The 17,491-nt window shown below is 45.8% G+C and overlaps 1 protein-coding gene across 1 annotated transcript in view; it reads right to left on the bottom strand.

Annotated features, from left to right (window-relative positions):
• Window positions 1-17,491, bottom strand: part of dcps (decapping enzyme, scavenger) — a 118,700-nt gene that overhangs the window by 96,557 nt on the left and 4,652 nt on the right. Inside the window, exon 2 of the mRNA XM_072486801.1 lies at window positions 5,523-5,691. Coding sequence (XP_072342902.1) covers window positions 5,523-5,691 — 169 coding nt within the window. The remainder of the gene's footprint in view (window positions 1-5,522; window positions 5,692-17,491) is intronic.

Genomic DNA, 17,491 nt, shown 5'->3' with positions numbered 1-17,491 from the left:
GCAACTAAAAGTAGTAGATGGAGCCCACTTAACAAGAACCCGTATGAGTAGGTTCTTCCCGGAGGTGGAGGATAGATGTGAACAGTGCCGAGGAGGTCCAGCCAACCACGCCCACATGTTCTGATCTTGCCCCAGACTTGTGGAGTACTGGACTGCCTTCTTCGAGGCAATGTCCAAAGTGGTGGGGGTGAGGGTGGAGCCATGCCCGAAGGTGGCAGTCTTCGGGGTTTCAGACCAGCCAGATCTATTTCTGGGGAGGAGGGCAGACGCCCTTGCCTTTGCCTCCCGGATCGCCCGACGTAGAATACGGCTGGCGGTCAGCAGCACCACCCAAAGCTGCAGACCGGCTGTCTGACGACTCGGAATCCCTCCAAATGGAGAAAATTAAATTCACCATCCGAGGGTCAGACGACAGCTTCCACAGAACGTGGGAGCCATTCACCCGATTGTTCCGGGACTTGTTTGTGGCTAACAAACAAGCAGAAGAATAGCCAGGAACCAGGGGAAAGCAGCCAAAGCATGAGAGGGGGGAGATAGACTGAGTTGCCCCCCCCCCGGTCTAAGAGGAAGGAAAGGGGTAACCGGGGGGGGGGGGGGCGGGGGGGTGAACCGCAGGAGTGGAGGAGGAGGGATGAGACAGGGAACAATAAGGGGGGGGGGGGGGGGAAGGAGGCAGCGAAACATTAACCAGCCTGACATCCACAGGAACAAAGAAAAAGGAGAACACAGGCAGAGGACGGGAGGCCGGCTGACGCGGCAGCGTGCACGAGAAGACAACGGTGGCAAAATCCGATCGGGAGAAGCGAGGGGCAACACCGGCACCAGACCCACTCGAGGATTACCCTCCGGAAGTGCCTCGCCGGCACAAACGGATGCCTACTTACATATATATATATATATGATATATCATATCCTGTGTACATAACGGCAAAATATACTCTGTACAAAAATCCAATGAAAAACATTTATAAAAAAAAAACTGAAGGAGGCAAAACTAAGAAGTTTGCATATGATACAAACATTGGTTGTGTAGTTGATCGTGTGAAGAAAGCTAGAGGCTGCATAAAGGTATCAATGGGCTGGTCAGGTGGGAAGAAAAGTGGCAAATGGAATTCAATCTGGAAAAATGCAAGGTAATGCCTTTGGGCAGCGTAAACAAGGCAAAGGACGAGACACTGAGCGACAGGGTACTGAGAATACAAGTGTTATTCACATTCTAATGTTTGACTTTCCCATTAGATGTTATTAGGCTTCCAGTATAAGGCCAGAAAGCAGAACGAGATTACTACAATATCAAAGGTTGGAATATCAGCAAAACAATGGAAGATAAACTAAAGGCACTAGAGATGTGGGGCGGGATTCTAGACGATGGAATTCTCTCTACCTGCCGCTTTTCAATGGAATTTCCCATTGAAGTCACCCCATGCCGCTGAGAAACCCGCGAGCAGGGGTGCGCTGTTAGCGGAAAAAGAGAATTCCAACGGCTGGAGAATTCCTCCTGTGGTTTCGGAGATGTAGAATGAGGTGGAGTTAGAAAACACACACAACTAAAGTGGGAATGTTAAGGAAAGCAGGCACACAATAAGAACATTTGCAGTGACAAACTACAATTTACTTGGGAATGTACTTCAAAGAGAGAAACTAGATCAGCTGGTAGTGACTGCTAAATTGAGGGGAGCAGGTCAATAGGGAGACAAAGAACAAACTACACCAACAGCTTAAGAAACAGAACGGGCAGAAGATTTGAGAACAACACAATGTTCATTGCTTTTAAGATCTGTGAAAGTTGAAGAGCCATGATCACCAAAGTTGTAAAACATGGCACCTGAAGAGCAGAGGAGGGCAGAGGGAGCTGAGAGATCAAGTACACAGGACAGATAAATAAGGCAGACAAGATGCTTTCCTTTGTCAGACTAGACACAGAATAGATGTTATGCTAGAATTGTGTAAAACACGAGGAGATCATGTATATTCTGGCCTGCCCCCTTTATAGGAAGGATATGACTGCACTATAGAGTAGATTGCTGTTGTTAAGAATGGAGACTTTTAGCTATGAGGAAAGGTTGGATAGGTTGGGAGTGTTTTATTTGGAACAGAAGAGGCTGAGGAGATTTAATTGATTTGAAATTTCAATTCTAATTCATTTTGAGGGTTCTGGATAAAGTGGATAGGAAGGACATTTCATTAAACAGAGGTGTCAATAACAGAGTTCATAGACTTAAATTTAACCTAGGGTTACCCCTATCTCTGGATCTGTAAAAACCTAATTATCTGCAAATGCTTGCATTCAAAGCATTGTCTTGCATCTTTGACTTTGTCTATATATATGTTTCTGGAACATACCTCTTCATTCACCTGAGAAAGGAGCAGCGCTCCGAAAGCTCGTGATTTGAAACAAACCTGTTGGACTTTAACCTGGTGTTGTAAGACTTCTTATTAGACTTAAATTGGGAGAGGATTATCGGGGAGTTGAGGAGAAATGTTTTTGCCCAGAGGGTGGTGGGGAGCTGGAATGCACTCCCTAGGCAGAAATCCTCATTGCATTCACATGTAGTTGAATTGTTTTAATTTACAAGACTAAGGACCAAGATCTGGCGAGTGTGATTAGGCAGGATCACTCTTTTGTGGCTGCTACAGACACAATAGGTTGAAAGGCATTATTTTGTGCCATAAGTGTTTGATGTTTCCATGTCTCTCTGTTCCTATTAAAATTCTACCATGAAGTTTATATTGCCTCTCCTCATTCTTCCCAGGAAGATTAGTCCCTTTGTGCTCCTCTATCAAATTTCAACGAGGGGTAGCACGGTGATGCAGTGGTTAGCACTGCTGCCTCACGGCGCCGAGCTCCCAGGTTCGACCCCAGCTCTGGGACACTGTCCGTGTGGAGTTTGCACATTCTCCCCATGGTTCCGTGGGTTTCGCCCCCACAACCTAAAAAGATGTGCAGGGTCGGTGGATTGGTCACGCTGAATTGCCCCTTAATTGGAAAAAATGAATTGGGTTCTCTATAAATTTATACTAAAACAAAATTCCAGCTCATCTAGATTTCAGCAATCTATGTCATACAGAAATCTCCTACTCTCATCCTCACTGCTCACTATATACAAGATAATGTAAAGTCCCGTTTGGTGTATGTGGGGAGCTTCTTCTGGATCCATTCCAAAGAAGGAAACAGATTTCAAAACTATTAAATTAATCACCCAGTTCAGTTACCGAAATTGAATGTTGCAACATAAATATCCAGCAAGGTCTGGTGCAATGCCAGCCTTTGTACTGCCATTTCCTTCAAGCTCATGTTTAAAAATGCACTAAAACCTGTCAAAAACTTAGTACTTGAAATTGAGAGTAATAGATTATAAAGTTAAGGACATTAATTTCGAACGGCAAGCTCCAAAGGATAGAGTGCGCTACGCAAAAATCCTGATTCAGCAGCCAACACCTAACAACAATGTGATGATGACACAATAATCTGTTTTAGCAATGTTGGTTCAGGAACGAGCATCTACCAGGACATCAGAGAACAGCACCACCTATAGTCCTTCACATCTTTGTACAATCTCTCCTAGCTCCCACCCATCCCTGACCTGCTACTTTGCTCCGTCTACCCCACCCCTCTTGAACAGTATAACATGCTTCACATTTCTCACTCTCTTTACCTCTGAAGTCATCATACTGACTCAAAAAGTTAACTCTGTTCCTCTCTACAGACCTGCTGAGTTTTTCCAGCATTTTTCTGTTTTTATTTCAGATTTTCAGCGTCCGCAGTATTTTGCTTTTACTACCAGAGAACTTCCCTACTCGTCTTCGAATAATTGTGGAATCTTTTATACCCACTGGGCAAGCCACGTTTTAAGGTGTTATCTCCGACAATGCAACTCTCCTTAAGTGCTGCACTACAGTGACATCCTCGATTTTTGAGCTCAAATTAGGAGTGTGGCTTGAAACCCAGAGACAAAGGTGATTCCCCCTGCACCACAGTTGGTGTCAATCAGTTATAGGAACTGGCTAACACAAGACAATGCAATTCAATATTCATTTTGTCACAGCATCAACCATGAGAAATGAACTCTTTTGATAACATGGTTCACATCATATGGATGGTTAAAATTCAAGTTTTGCTTAACTTACAGATATCAGAAGTTGTTTATACTCAAATATCTTGTTGTTTAGGTTTATCAGTCAGGTGATAAACATCAACAACAGCTCTTTCTGAACATCCAGGCCCACAAAATTCAAACAGACCAAACCAAGCAATATGTATTATCACTATTAGGGCCCTATGTTTTAGCAGCACCAATTTCAGGACCCGGGAAAACATGTCTAGATTGGACACTCCCACCTATATTACACCTCAGTGTTCATGGCCTGCTTCTACCAGTTTTAGATGGCAGTGTGATACAGCTGTAGACCTGAATCAACCTATATTGTACCCACTTTGTTAGCGACAGACCTGTACCTCAGTGTTATAGGGTCAGAGTTGTACCTTTGTTATACAGTAACAAACCTGCATCTTAGTGTTATAATGACAGATGTGCACCTACCAGCACTGCACCCCAGTGATATACAGTGATATACTTGTACCCACTCGTACTGTAACCCAGTCTTGTGATATCTGCACCAAACATTTATGCACCCTAGCATTATATGGTGACGGACTACTACCCACAAGTACTGCATCCCCCAGGATCATACAGTGACAGATCTGTACATATCAGTACTGTGTCCCAGCTATACCTTGTGAGATCTGCACCAATTGTTTCTGTGCCCTAGTATTATTCAGTGACACATGTGATCCATCAATACTGTACCCCAGTGATGTACAACTACACAAGTCATTGACTCCAGTACTTTCCCTGGCCAACAGACTGGCTTATCAAAGAATGTTTCAACTTTGGTCACATTTGATTTCAAGGTGATTTCCCAGCCTCATATTTGTGCCATTTTCTGCTTCTGTGACATCACCCAACTTCACCCCATCTCTGCTCATTTGTTGCTGAAACCCTCATTCATGCCTTCGCTGCTCAAGGTGGCTGCACTCCTAATTGTGGCCTTGTGCATCCCTAATTTTAGTTGCTCCATCATTGGTGGCCGTGCCTTTAGATGAGGCTGAAATCTCTGGAATTACCTCCCCACCTTGTTTTTTTCCTTTACGACACTCCTTAAAACCTATCTCTTTAATCAAATCTTTGGTCATCTGACCCAATTCCTTTTGTTTTCTGGTGCCGTACTTTGTTTCACTTTGCTTTGAAGCATCTTGGGAGGTTCCATTACATTTAAAATGTTGTACTAATACAAGTTGTTCTTACTAAAGCTCTCTCCAGATATTTGAAAGAATAATTGTACTTCGAAAGTTTTAAGTCGACAAGTGTGAAAGCTTCACACTCACCTGCACTTCAACCAAGTATTAAGCACATTTACAAGCCATTTAAACTATAACTAATGTTCTAAAATAAGCTGCAGCCCAGCTTGATGCTGACCAATTGTGGGTGGACAGCATCAAGCTGGGCTGGACAGCACCATACCATTGAAGGATGGAAGTGGGTAGAGGTGGTGTGTGCTGTAGATGTCATTCCTCATCTGAAGGCGGAGATCTGCGTCCTTGTTGAGAAGCTGCGGCAAGGTTTCCTCACAGAAAGGTGTTTTCTCTAGAATGACCACAGCATCCTGGGCTTCTCCACAGTCCTGTCCAACCTGCCGCATTAAATAAATTGTTACCATAATAAAGTCCTCAGCCACCATTAGAGAGTGCAGTGAAATGTGTCTACTCTAAGGAATACGGTCTGACCATAATTGACCAAAAGGAATCCTCTTTCAATCCATCATTACAAAGAAACAAAAGTAAAATACTGCAGATGCCAGAAATGTGGAATAAGAATAGAAAATGCTGGAAAGACTCAGCAGATCCAGCAGCATCAGCAGTTTGAGAAAAAGGGTTAACATTTCAGGTTGATGACTTTTCATCAGAACTGGAAAAAGTTAATTTGTAATAGGTTTTAAGCAAATGAAGGGGGGGGGGGGGGGGGGATAGTGGGGGAAAAGAACAAAAGGCAAGGTCCGTGATAAGGTGGAAGACAAGAGAGACTAAATGACAAATGAGTGGTGATGCAAGGCCAAAGGGGCAATGGAACAAGCAAAGAAACAGGTGTTCTGAAGAATCACAGTGAACTCAAAACATTCACTCTATGTTTCACTCCCCACAAGAACATGGGGACAAGAATATAGCGTGTGTAAAGAAAAGCAAGGTGTACAAAGTATTGAGAAAGACAGACAGCATCAGAGTAAGAAATAGTAAGGCATTAGGTGGGGTCAGGTCAAGAGGAAACAAAATAAGATCGAAATTATTTTGCAGAGAGTGTACATAAGTGCACAAAGCGTAGTCAAAATGATCGGTGTCGTAGCATCAATAAAGGAGAGTTAGGTGCTGTTAATATTTCTGGAGACAAGATGTTTAGGAAAGATAGGGAAACAAAGAAAGGAGGATGGCTGGTAGTGTTGATTATGGAGAATATTATAGAGAGAGTGTTCGAGAGCGCACAGGAGCGGAGCATTAGAGAGAGCAAGAGTGCAAAAGAAAGAGAATGTCTTCGCACTGTTGCTTCACAGTGCCAGGGACCCAGGTTCGATTCCTAGCTTGGATCACTGTCTGTGCAAACCACACATTTGCCCCGTGTCTGCGTGGGTTTCCTCCGAGTGCTCCGGTTTCCTCCCACAAGTCACGAAAGATGTGGTGTTAGGTAATTTGGACGTCCTGAATTCTCCCTCAGTGTACCCGAACAGGCGCCGGAATGTGGCGACTGGGGGCTTTCACAGTAACTTCATTGCAGTGTTAATGGAAGCCTACTTGTTACAATAAAGATTATTAAAATTAAATGTAGTCAAGGAGAGTCTATTTGATTAGAGTTAAGAATCAAGAGGTATCATTACTACTGGGTGCATTTTATATGCCACCTACTGGTGGAAAAGATAGAGAGGAGAAAACATAAAAAATTACAGAGAGCGCAAAAACCAAAACAGTAATAATGGTGAACTTCAATTATCCTAGTATATACAGGGATAGTAACAGTTGTTGTGTTCTGTGACCTTGCTGGTGCAATGATGCATACAATACTTCTGGTGACTTAACTAGAATGATGGTTTATTGATGAACACGTGGAAAGATAACAAGCAGAATACTATACAGACTAAGTTACTGTTTGAGTTCTGTGACTCTCCTGGAACTGCCCTCTGAGAGATTGTCCTGTTGTATGCTTTATTACCAACTCTTAACCAATACAGTACAGTTCCAGCCCAATGAGGAAGGAGGAATTACTGGATTTGGTTCTGGGTAATGAGGTGAACCAAGTAGGCTGGTTGTTCATAGCATCATAAGGTTTAGATTTTTTTAAATAAATTTAGAGTACCCAATAATTTTTTCCAATTAAGGGACAATTTAGCGTGGCCAATACAGCTCCCTGCACATCTTTTGGGTTGTGGGGGTGAGACCCACGCAGACACTGGGAGAATGAGCAAACTCCACACGGACATCGGCCAGGGGTCGGGATCGAACCCAGGTCCTCGATGCCGCGAAGCAGCAGTGCTAACCATTGCGACATCGTGTCTCCAAGGTTTAGGTCAGTTATGGAAAGGACAAGGACAATTCTAGAGTGAAAATACTTAATTGGAGGAGGATTAGTTTCAATGAGGGGACAGATCTGGTCCAATTAAATTGACAGAAACTGTAACAGAACAACGGGCTACTCTTAAAAGACAAAATGGTTTGGGTACAGTGGAGGAACATTGCCACAAGCAGGAAAGATGCAACAAGCAAATGAAGGAGATAGAAAGGAGCAGTCAATTAGGGGCCAAGATGATCTATGCATGGGGGGAGAAGGAATGGCTAAAGCACTCTATGCGAGCTTTCCTACACCAAGGTGGATGCTACAGAAATCATAGTGAAAGAGGAGGTGGTTAAGACTGGCTGGGCTAAAAATTGATGATGAAGAGCATGCATGACAAAGGCTGGCTGTACATAAAAATAGGTAAGTTATCAAAACCATGAAACACATCCAAGGATACGGAGAGAAGTACAGAAGGAAATTGTGGAGGTACTGACGATATTCCTCCAATACTTCTTAGATACAGAGGTAGCGGCGTAGAACTGGAGAACCCCAACTCTTATACCCTTGCTTAAAAAGTGTGAAAAATTGAGAAATGTTTATGTTTGATAATTATTTACAGTTATGTCTAATAATCAAGCAATTGAATTATGTTAACACAATTTTGTATTATGCTGAATCATGGGACACCAGCACATCTTTATTAGCAGTCTCACTCACACTTAACAAGGGAGAAAAACCATATGGCCCAAGTCAGTGATGCAAGAAATCAGGGTTGAACAGTTCTGGTCTCGGACCATCAACCTCCTTCACCATTAAAACTTAACAGTTGTATCCCCAAAGATCAAAAGGCCTTTTGCCCTAAGTTAATATAGTTTAACTTAGTAATGTTTTAAAAGAAGCAATTATTTTCTTTCACAGCACAAAACCATCTTTGATTCTGTAAGTTTAGAATTAAGATCTGTAATTAGCTTTTGTAGCCATGTAGTCCTTTCGACTTGTATGACTAAGGAATATGTACTAGTTAATGGGTCACGGTATATTTCACGTGAATCTTGTTGCCTTAACTTTGGCACCCCAATCACTTCTCAGCATAAATTTTACATGTATTTCATATAGAATGGGTAATTTCTGTAACTTTGTAACTTTTGTAAGGTTGTGCGCATCACTTTGTATTTTTAATTAACTTGTACCAAGCACTGGAGGATATAACAAAAAAAGAGTGGTAAAGCAGTTCTCTAAACCAGGACTCCCTAATAAGGCCTGCCTCAATAAGGATTTCTACAGGACATGAAATACTGATGCCTACAGATCAAATAGACATCTGGACCAATGAGCCAGGTGTTATTGGACATCACACGCTCTCTTATCGCAAATAAACAGACATCAAAACTATCCTAAGGCCTCTATTATCTTAGAAGTTGTAAAAACATTTTTTTAAAAAAATATTTTATTGAAAATCTTTGGTCAACCATCACAGTACATTGTGTATCCTTTACACAATAATATAACAGTATAAATAACAATGACCTGTTTTATAAACAAAGAATAAATAATATATAACAAAAACGAAAACTAAAACTAAATGGCAACTGCCTTGTCTCAGATAAACACTCTCCAAAAATATGATTTAACAGTCCAATATACAATTATTTATAGTAACGACCTATACATATTATACATATATATTAACAACCCTGAGAGTCCTTCTGGTTCACATCAACAGTATCCTGCGCCGGGCTACTAGGGACGCAAAGGCCAAAACATCGGCCTCTCTCGCCTCCTGCACTCCCGGCTCTTGTGCAACCCCAAATATAGCCAACCCCCAGCTTGGTTCGACCTGGACCCCCACTACTTTCGAAAGCACCTTTGTCACCCCCACCCAGAACCCCTGTAGTGCCGGACATGACCAAAACATGTGGGTGTGATTCGCTGGGCTTCTCGAGCATCTCGCACACCTATCCTCTACCCAAAAAAATTTACTGAGCCGTGCTCCAGTCATATGCGCCCTGTGTAACACCTTAAATTGAATCAGGCTTAGCCTGGCACACGAGGACGATGAGTTTCCCCTACTCAGGGCATCCGCCCACAGCCCCTCCTCAATCTCCTCCCCCAGCTCTTCTTCCCATTTCCCTTTCAGCTCATCTACCATAATCTCCCCCTCGTCCCTCATTTCCCTATATATATCTGACACCTTACCGTCCCCCACCCATGTCTTTGAGATCACTCTGTCCTGCACTCATGCGTCGGGAGCTGCGGGAATTCCCTCACCTGTTGCCTCGCAAAAGCCCTCAGTTGCATATACCGGAATGCATTCCCTTGGGGCAACCCATATTTCTCGGTCAGCGCTCCCAGACTTGCGAACTTCCCATCCACAAACAGATCTTTCAGTTGCGTTACTCCTGCTCTTTGCCATATTCCAAATCCCCCATCCATTCTCCCCGGGGCAAACCTATGGGTATTTCTTATCGGGGACCCCACCAAGGCTCCCGTCTTTCCCCTATGCCGTCTCCACTGTCCCCAAATTTTCAAAGTCGCCACCACCACCGGGCTTGTGGTGTATTTCTTCGGTGAGAACGGCAATGGGGCCGTCACCATAGCTTGTAGGCTAGTCCCCCTACAGGACGCCCTCTCCAATCTCTTCCACGCCGCTCCCCCCTCTTCTCCCATCCACTTACTCACCATTGAGATATTGGCGGCCCAGTAGTACTCACTTAGGCTCGGTAGTGCCAGCCCCCCCCTTATTCCTACTACGCTGTAAGAATCCCTTCCTCACTCTTGGGGTCTTCCCGGCCCACACACAACTCATGATACTCTTTTCGATCCTTTTGAAAAAAGCCTTCGTGATCACCACCAGGAGGCACTGAAACACAAAGAGGAATCTCGGGAGGACTACCATTTTAACCGCCTGCACCCTCCCTGCCAGTGACAGGGATACCATGTCCCATCTCTTGAAGTCCTCCTCCATTTGTTCCACCAATCGCGTTAAATTTAACCTATGCAATGTACCCCAATTCTTGGCTATCTGGATCCCCAAGTAACGAAAGTCCCTTGTTACCTTCCTCAGCGGAAAGTCCTCTATTTCTCTGCTCTGCTCCCCTGGATGCACCACAAACAACTCACTTTTCCCCATGTTCAGTTTATATCCTGAGAATTCTCCAAACTCCCGAAGTGTCCGCATTATCTCTGACATCCCCTCCGCCGGGTCCGCTACATATAACAACAAATCATCCGCATACAGAGATACCCGGTGTTCTTCTCCTCCTCTAAGTACTCCCCTCCACTTCTTGGAACACCTCAATGCTATTGCCAGGGGCTCAATCGCCAGTGCAAACAATAACGGGGACAGAGGGCATCCCTACTTGTCCCTCTATGGAGCCGAAAGTATGCAGATCCCCGTCCATTCGTGACCACACTCGCCACTGGGGCCCTATACAACAGCTGCACCCATCCAACATACTCATCTCCAAAACCAAATCTCCTCAGCACCTCCCACAGATAATCCCACTCCACTCTATCAAATGCTTTCTCGGCATCCATCGCCACCACTATCTCCGCTTCCCCCTCTGGTGGGGGCATCATCATTACCCCTAGCAGCCTCCGTATATTCGTATTCAGCTGTCTCCCCTTCACAAACCCAGTTTGGTCCTCATGGACCACCCTCGGGACACAATCCTCTATCCTCATTGCCATTACCTTGGCCAGAATCTTAGCGTCTACATTTAGGAGGGAAATAGGTCTATAGGACCCGCATTGCAGCGGGTCTTTTTCCTTCTTTAGGAGAAGCGATATCGTTGCCTCAGACATAGTCGGGGGCAGCTGTCCCCTTTCCTTTGCCTCATTAAAGGTCCTCATCAGTAGCGGGGCGAGCAAGTCCACATATTTCCTGTAAAATTCAACTGGGAATCCATCCGGTCCCGGAGCCTTCCCCGCCTGCATGCTCCTAATTCCTTTCACTACTTCCTCTATTTCAATCTGTGCTCCCAGTCCCACCCTTTCCTGCTCCTCCACCTTGGGAAATTCCAGCCGGTCCAGAAAGCCCATCATTCTCTCCCTCCCATCCGGGGGTTGAGCTTCGTATAATTTTTTATAAAATGCCTTGAACACTCCATTCACTCTCTCCGCTCCCCGCTCCCCCTCTCCTTCCTCATCCCTCACTCCCCCTATTTCCCTCGCTGCTCCCCTTTTCCTCAATTGGTGGGCCAGCAACCTGCTCGTCTTCTCCCCATATTCGTACTGTACACCCTGTGCCTTCCTCCACTGTGCCTCTGCAGTACCCGTTGTCAGCAAGTCAAATTCTACGTGTAGCCTTTGCCTTTCCCTGTACAGTCCCTCCTCCGGTGCCTCCGCATATTGCCTGTCCACCCTCAGAAGTTCTTGCAGCAACCGCTCCCGTTCCCTACTCTCCTGCTTTCCTTTATGTGCCCTTATTGATATCAGCTCCCCTCTAACCACTGGCTTCAGCGCCTCCCAGACCACTCCCACCTGGACCTCCCCATTATCATTGAGTTCCAAGTACTTTTCAATGCACCCGCTCACCCTTAGACACACCCCCTCAGCTGCCATTAGTCCCATGTCCATTCTCCAGGGTGGGCGCCCTTCTGTTTCCTCCCCTATCTCCAAGTCCACCCAATGTGGAGCGTGATCCGAAATGGCTATAGCCGTATACTCCGTTCCCCTCACCTTCGGGATCAACGCCCTTCCCAAAACAAAAAAGTCTATTCGCGAATAGACTTTGTGGACATAGGAGAAAAACGAAAACTCCTTACTCCTAGGTCTGCTAAATCTCCCCGGGTCTACTCCTCCCATCTGCTCCATAAAATCTTTAAGCACCTTGGCTGCTGCCGGCCTCCTTCCAGTCCTGGACCTCGACCTGTCCAGCCCTGGTTCCAACACCGTATTGAAATCTCCCCCCATTACCAACTTTCCCACCTCTAGGTCCGGGATGCGTCCTAGCATACGCCTCATAAAATTGGCATCATCCCACTTCGGGGCATATACGTTTACCAAAACCACCGTTCTCCCCTGTAGTTTGCCACTCACCATCACGTATCTGCCCCCGCTATCCGCCACTATAGTTTTTGCCTCAAACATTACCCGCTTCCCCACTAATATAGCCACCCCCCTGTTTTTCGCATATAGCCCCGAATGGAAGACCTGCCCCACCCAATCTTTGCGTAGTCTCACCTGGTCTATCAGTTTCAAGTGCGTTTCCTGTAACATAACCACGTCTGCCTTAAGTTTCTTAAGGTGTGCGAGTACCCGTGCCCTCTTTATCGGCCCGTTCAGCCCTCTCACGTTCCACGTGATCAGCCGGGTTGGGGGGCTTTTTACCCCCCCACCCTTGTCGATTAGCCATCCCCTTTTTCCAGCTCCTCACCCGGTTCCCACGCAGCTGTGTCCCCCCCAGGCGGTGCTCCCCCGCCCATCCCACCCCATGCCAGCTGCCCCCTCTCCCCAGCAGCAGCAGCCCAATAATTCCCCCCTCCCACCCCCCCCGCTAGATCCCCCACTAGCGTAGTTACACCCCCCATGTTGCTCCCAGAAGTCAGCAAACTCTGGCCGACCTCGGCTTCCCCCCGTGACCTCGGCTCGCACCGTGCGACGCCCCCTCCTTCCTGCTTCCCTATTCCCGCCATGATTATCATTACGCGGGAACCGAGCCCGCGCTTCCCCCTTGGCCCCGCCCCCAATGTCCAACACCCCATCTCCTCCACCTCCTTTCCTCCCCCCACCACCTCCTGTGGAAGAGAGAAAAGTTACCACATCGCAGGATTAATAACATAAAACTCCTCTTTCCCCCCTTTTTACCCCCCTCTTCGCCCCCCATACTCGCCCCACCACTTTGTTTCAAACGTTCTTTTTTTTTAAAAAAATAACCCGCTCATTCCAATTTTTCTTCCACGATAAAAGTCCACACCTCATCCGCCGTCTTAAAGTAGTGGTGCCTCCCTTGATATGTGACCCACAGTCTTGCCGGATGCAGCATTCCGAATTTAATCTTTTTGTGAAGCACCGCCTTGGCCCGATTAAAGCTCGCCCTCCTTCTCGCCACCTCCGCACTCCAGTCTTGGTATACGCGGATCACCGCGTTCTCCCACTTACTGCTCCGAGTTTTCTTTGCCCATCTAAGGACCATCTCTTTGTCCTTAAAACGGAGGAATATCACCACTATGGCTCTAGGAATTTCTCCTACTCTCGGTCCTCGTGCCATCACTCGGTATGCTCCCTCCACCTCCAGCGGACCCACCGGGGCCTCCGCTCCCATTAACGAGTGCAGCATCGTGCTCACATATGCCCCGACGTCCGCTCCCTCCGCACCTTCAGGAAGACCAAGAATCCTTAGGTTGTTCCTCCTCGCGTTGTTCTCCAGCACCTCCAGCCTTTCCACACATCTTTTATGGTGTGCCTCGTGCATCTCCGTCTTCACCACCAGGCCCTGTATGTCGTCCTCATTCTCGGCAGCCTTTGCCTTCACGACCCGAAGCTCCCGCTCCTGGGTCTTTTGCTCCTCCTTTAGCCCTTCGATCGCCTGTAATATCGGGGCCAACAGCTCCTTCTTCATTTCCTTTTTGAGTTCTTCCACGCAGCGTTTCAAAAACTCGTGTTGTTCAGGGCCCCATATTAAACTGCCACCTTCCGACGCCATCTTGGTTTTTGCTTGCCTTCCTTGCCGCTGCTCTAAAGGATCCACCGCAATCCGGCCACCTTCCTCTCCTTTTTTCATCCGTATCCAGGGGGGATTCCCTTCTGGTTCACCGCACAGTACTTTTAGCCGTTAAAATTGCCGTTGGGGTTCTTATTAAGAGCCCAAAAGTCCGTTCCACCGGGAGTTGCCGAAACGTGCGACTCAGCTGGTCATCGCCGCACCCGGAAGTCAGAAATTGTAAAATTTAATGATAGAATAGAATATACAGTGCAGAAGGAAGCCATTCGGCCCATCGCGTCTGCGAGTCTGCACCGACCCACTTAAGCCCTCACTTCCACCCTATCCCCGTAGCCCAATAACCCCTGCTAATCTTTTTGGACACTAAGGGCAATTTATCACGGCCAATCTACCTAACCTGCACATCTTTGGACTGTGGGAGGAAACCGGAGCACCCGGAGGAAACCCACACAGACACAGGGAGAACATGCAGACTCCGCACAGACAGTGACCCAAGCTAGGAATCGAACCTGGGACCCTGGAGCTGTGAAGCCACAATGCTAACCACTGTGCTACCATGCTGCCCATAATATGACAGAAAACATTATAACAAGGGACAAAGTAAATGACACCTTCGAAGGCCAGTCAGGAGACAACAGGAAATTGTATCAGTAGATGACATCAAAAACTGATCCTGACCCCTTAAACCAAAACAGGGTCTGATCGCGCACTGCACTAGCCAAACAGGAATCGGTAACATCACTGACTATGCACATGGGCTGTGGTAGAAAGAGTTAAAAAGCACGAGCTTTGAGCTGCCAGCGTGCTGAATTTGAACTGAAGTCTGCTTGTCAGCTGAAAGTAGAAGGCCAGAAGACCCCAGAGAGTGAGAAGACCCCATGTTGACTCTAGCCCTAGAATTAATCGGGAAGCAAGAACTTCATTGAGTGGGTAAAGTTGCTGCCTAGCTTTATTATGTATAACTTTCATTGTTTAATAAATGTTCCCTGAATAACATCACTAAATTGTCTCCTATTGCCTAAATAAAGTCTCAAAAGATAAATTTATGTTAAGTCGATTTTGAGGTTAAATACCCTCAAAAAGAATTACAAAAGGAAAATCCCAGCAATTAGTTTAACCTCGGTGATAGAAAATATTTAAAGATTTGTCCTGGATTATCACTTCTAACAGTCACATGGGCTGTTTGATGTGGTAATAGAGATGGCTGATGAGGGTAACGCGGTTGATGTGGAGTACATGTACTTCCAAAAAGCAATTGAGAAAATGCCACATTAGGCTTGTAAGCAAAGTTGAAGCCTATGGAATAAAAGAGTCAGTGACTGCATGAGTGCAAAGTTGGTTGTGTGGCAGGAAGCAGAGGGTAGAGTTGAATAGTTGATTCTCAGATTGGTGAAAGTGTTATTCCTCAGGGAGAAGTGCTAGAATCGCTGCTTTTCTTGATAATACTAAAATGACCTAAACTTGGGTAAGCAGGGCACAAGTCGAGATTTGTAACTGACACAAAGCTGTTGTGAACTGTGAGGATAGCAATAGATTTCAGAAGACTTTGAAAGGCTGGTGGAATGATCGGACACACGGCAGATGAAATGTAATTCAGAGAATCGTGGAGATACACATTTTTGTAGGAAGAATGAAGAGAGGCAGTATAAAGATGTATGATTCTAAAGTGGGTGGAGGAACAGAAACGCCTGAGGGTTTATGCACACAAATCAATGAAAGTGGCTGGCAGATTGAGTAAGTGGTTAAAAAGGCAAATGGAATCCTGGGCTTAATCCAAGGAGGCATAGAGTACAAAAGCAAGGAAGACATAGTTCAGCCTCAAATGGATTATTCTGTCCAATTCTAGGAACCACTGTTTACGAAGGATGAGATGTTGTAGTGAAAATTTATGAGACTGGTTCCAGGGGTGAGGCCCTTCATTTATCGATAGACTGCAGTTCTCCCAGTATCTGTGTGGGTTTCCTCTGGGTGCTCCGGTTTCCTCCCACAAGTCCTGAAAGATGTGCTTGTTAGGTAAATTGGACATTCAGAATTCTCCCTGTGTACCCGAACAGGCGCCAGAATGTGGTGACAAGGGGCTTTTCACAGTAACTTCATTGCTGTGTTAATGTAAGCCTATTTGTGATAATAATAAAGATTTTTAAGATTATTATTGATTGAAGAAGCTGGGATAGTTTTCGCTGAAGAGAGGTTTGAGAGGAGGTTTGATACAGGTGTTCAAAATCGCAAGGCATCTAGATACATAGTGGCTAACTGAGTTATTCTTGCACAAAGCCAGCATGGACACCAATGGGCCATATGGCCCCTTTCCATGCTGTAACCATTCTATGATCTCATCCCTTAATCTCTTGCTGTGCTTTTGGAGAAATTAGAACATACAGAGCAGAAGGAGGCCAATTGGCCCATCAAGTCTGCACCGACCCACTTAAGCACTCACTTCCACCCTATACCCCTAATCCAATAACCCCTCCTAACTTTCTCCCCGTGTCAGCGTGGGTTTCCTCCGGATGCTCCGGTTTCGTCTCTCAGTCCATTTCCTTCATCTGGGAAAAGGACTTGGTGCATTGGGGGTGGGGGGGGGGGGCAAGTTATACGTGTGTCTCTGGGACGTTGAGATCGTGACTCTATTCAAGAAGGGAGACAATTAGATTGCAAGAACTGCAGAGGACTCTCCTTGCTGTCTATCACAGGGAAGGAGGGAAAAGCCACGTCATTTCATGCCAGTCAGCCTAACATCAGTGGTAGAAAAATTATTGGAAAACATTCCGAGGATCAGAATTAATTTTCACTCGGAGAGGCAAGGATTAATCAAGGATAGTCAGCGTGAGTTTGTCAAGGGGAGATCATGACTAACAAATTTGATTGAATTTTTCAAGGATGTGACTAGGTGTGTAGATGATGTAGTCTATTTGGGCTTCAGTATGGCTTTTGACAAGGTCCCGCGTGGGAGTCTGATCAAGAACCCATGGGATCCATGGCAATTTGGCAACTTGGATCTAAAATTTGTTTAATGGCAGGAGGCAGAGGGTGATGGTCAACGGTTGTTTTTGTGACTGGAAGCCTGTGTACAGTGGTGTACTGCAGGGATCAGTGCTGGGTTCCTTACTGCTATAGTATACACTAATGATCTTGGTGTGAATGCTGGGTGTATGTTTAGTAGTTTTGCAGATGACACAAAAATTGCGGTGTGGTAAATAGCGAGGAGAAAAGCCTTCCATTACAGGACGAT

Source organism: Scyliorhinus torazame, chromosome 21 (assembly GCF_047496885.1).
Source record: "Scyliorhinus torazame isolate Kashiwa2021f chromosome 21, sScyTor2.1, whole genome shotgun sequence".
In the NCBI taxonomy this organism is placed as follows: domain Eukaryota; kingdom Metazoa; phylum Chordata; class Chondrichthyes; order Carcharhiniformes; family Scyliorhinidae; genus Scyliorhinus; species Scyliorhinus torazame.
Note: the sequence above shows the minus strand (reverse complement) of the source record. Positions and strands in the feature narration are given on the sequence as shown.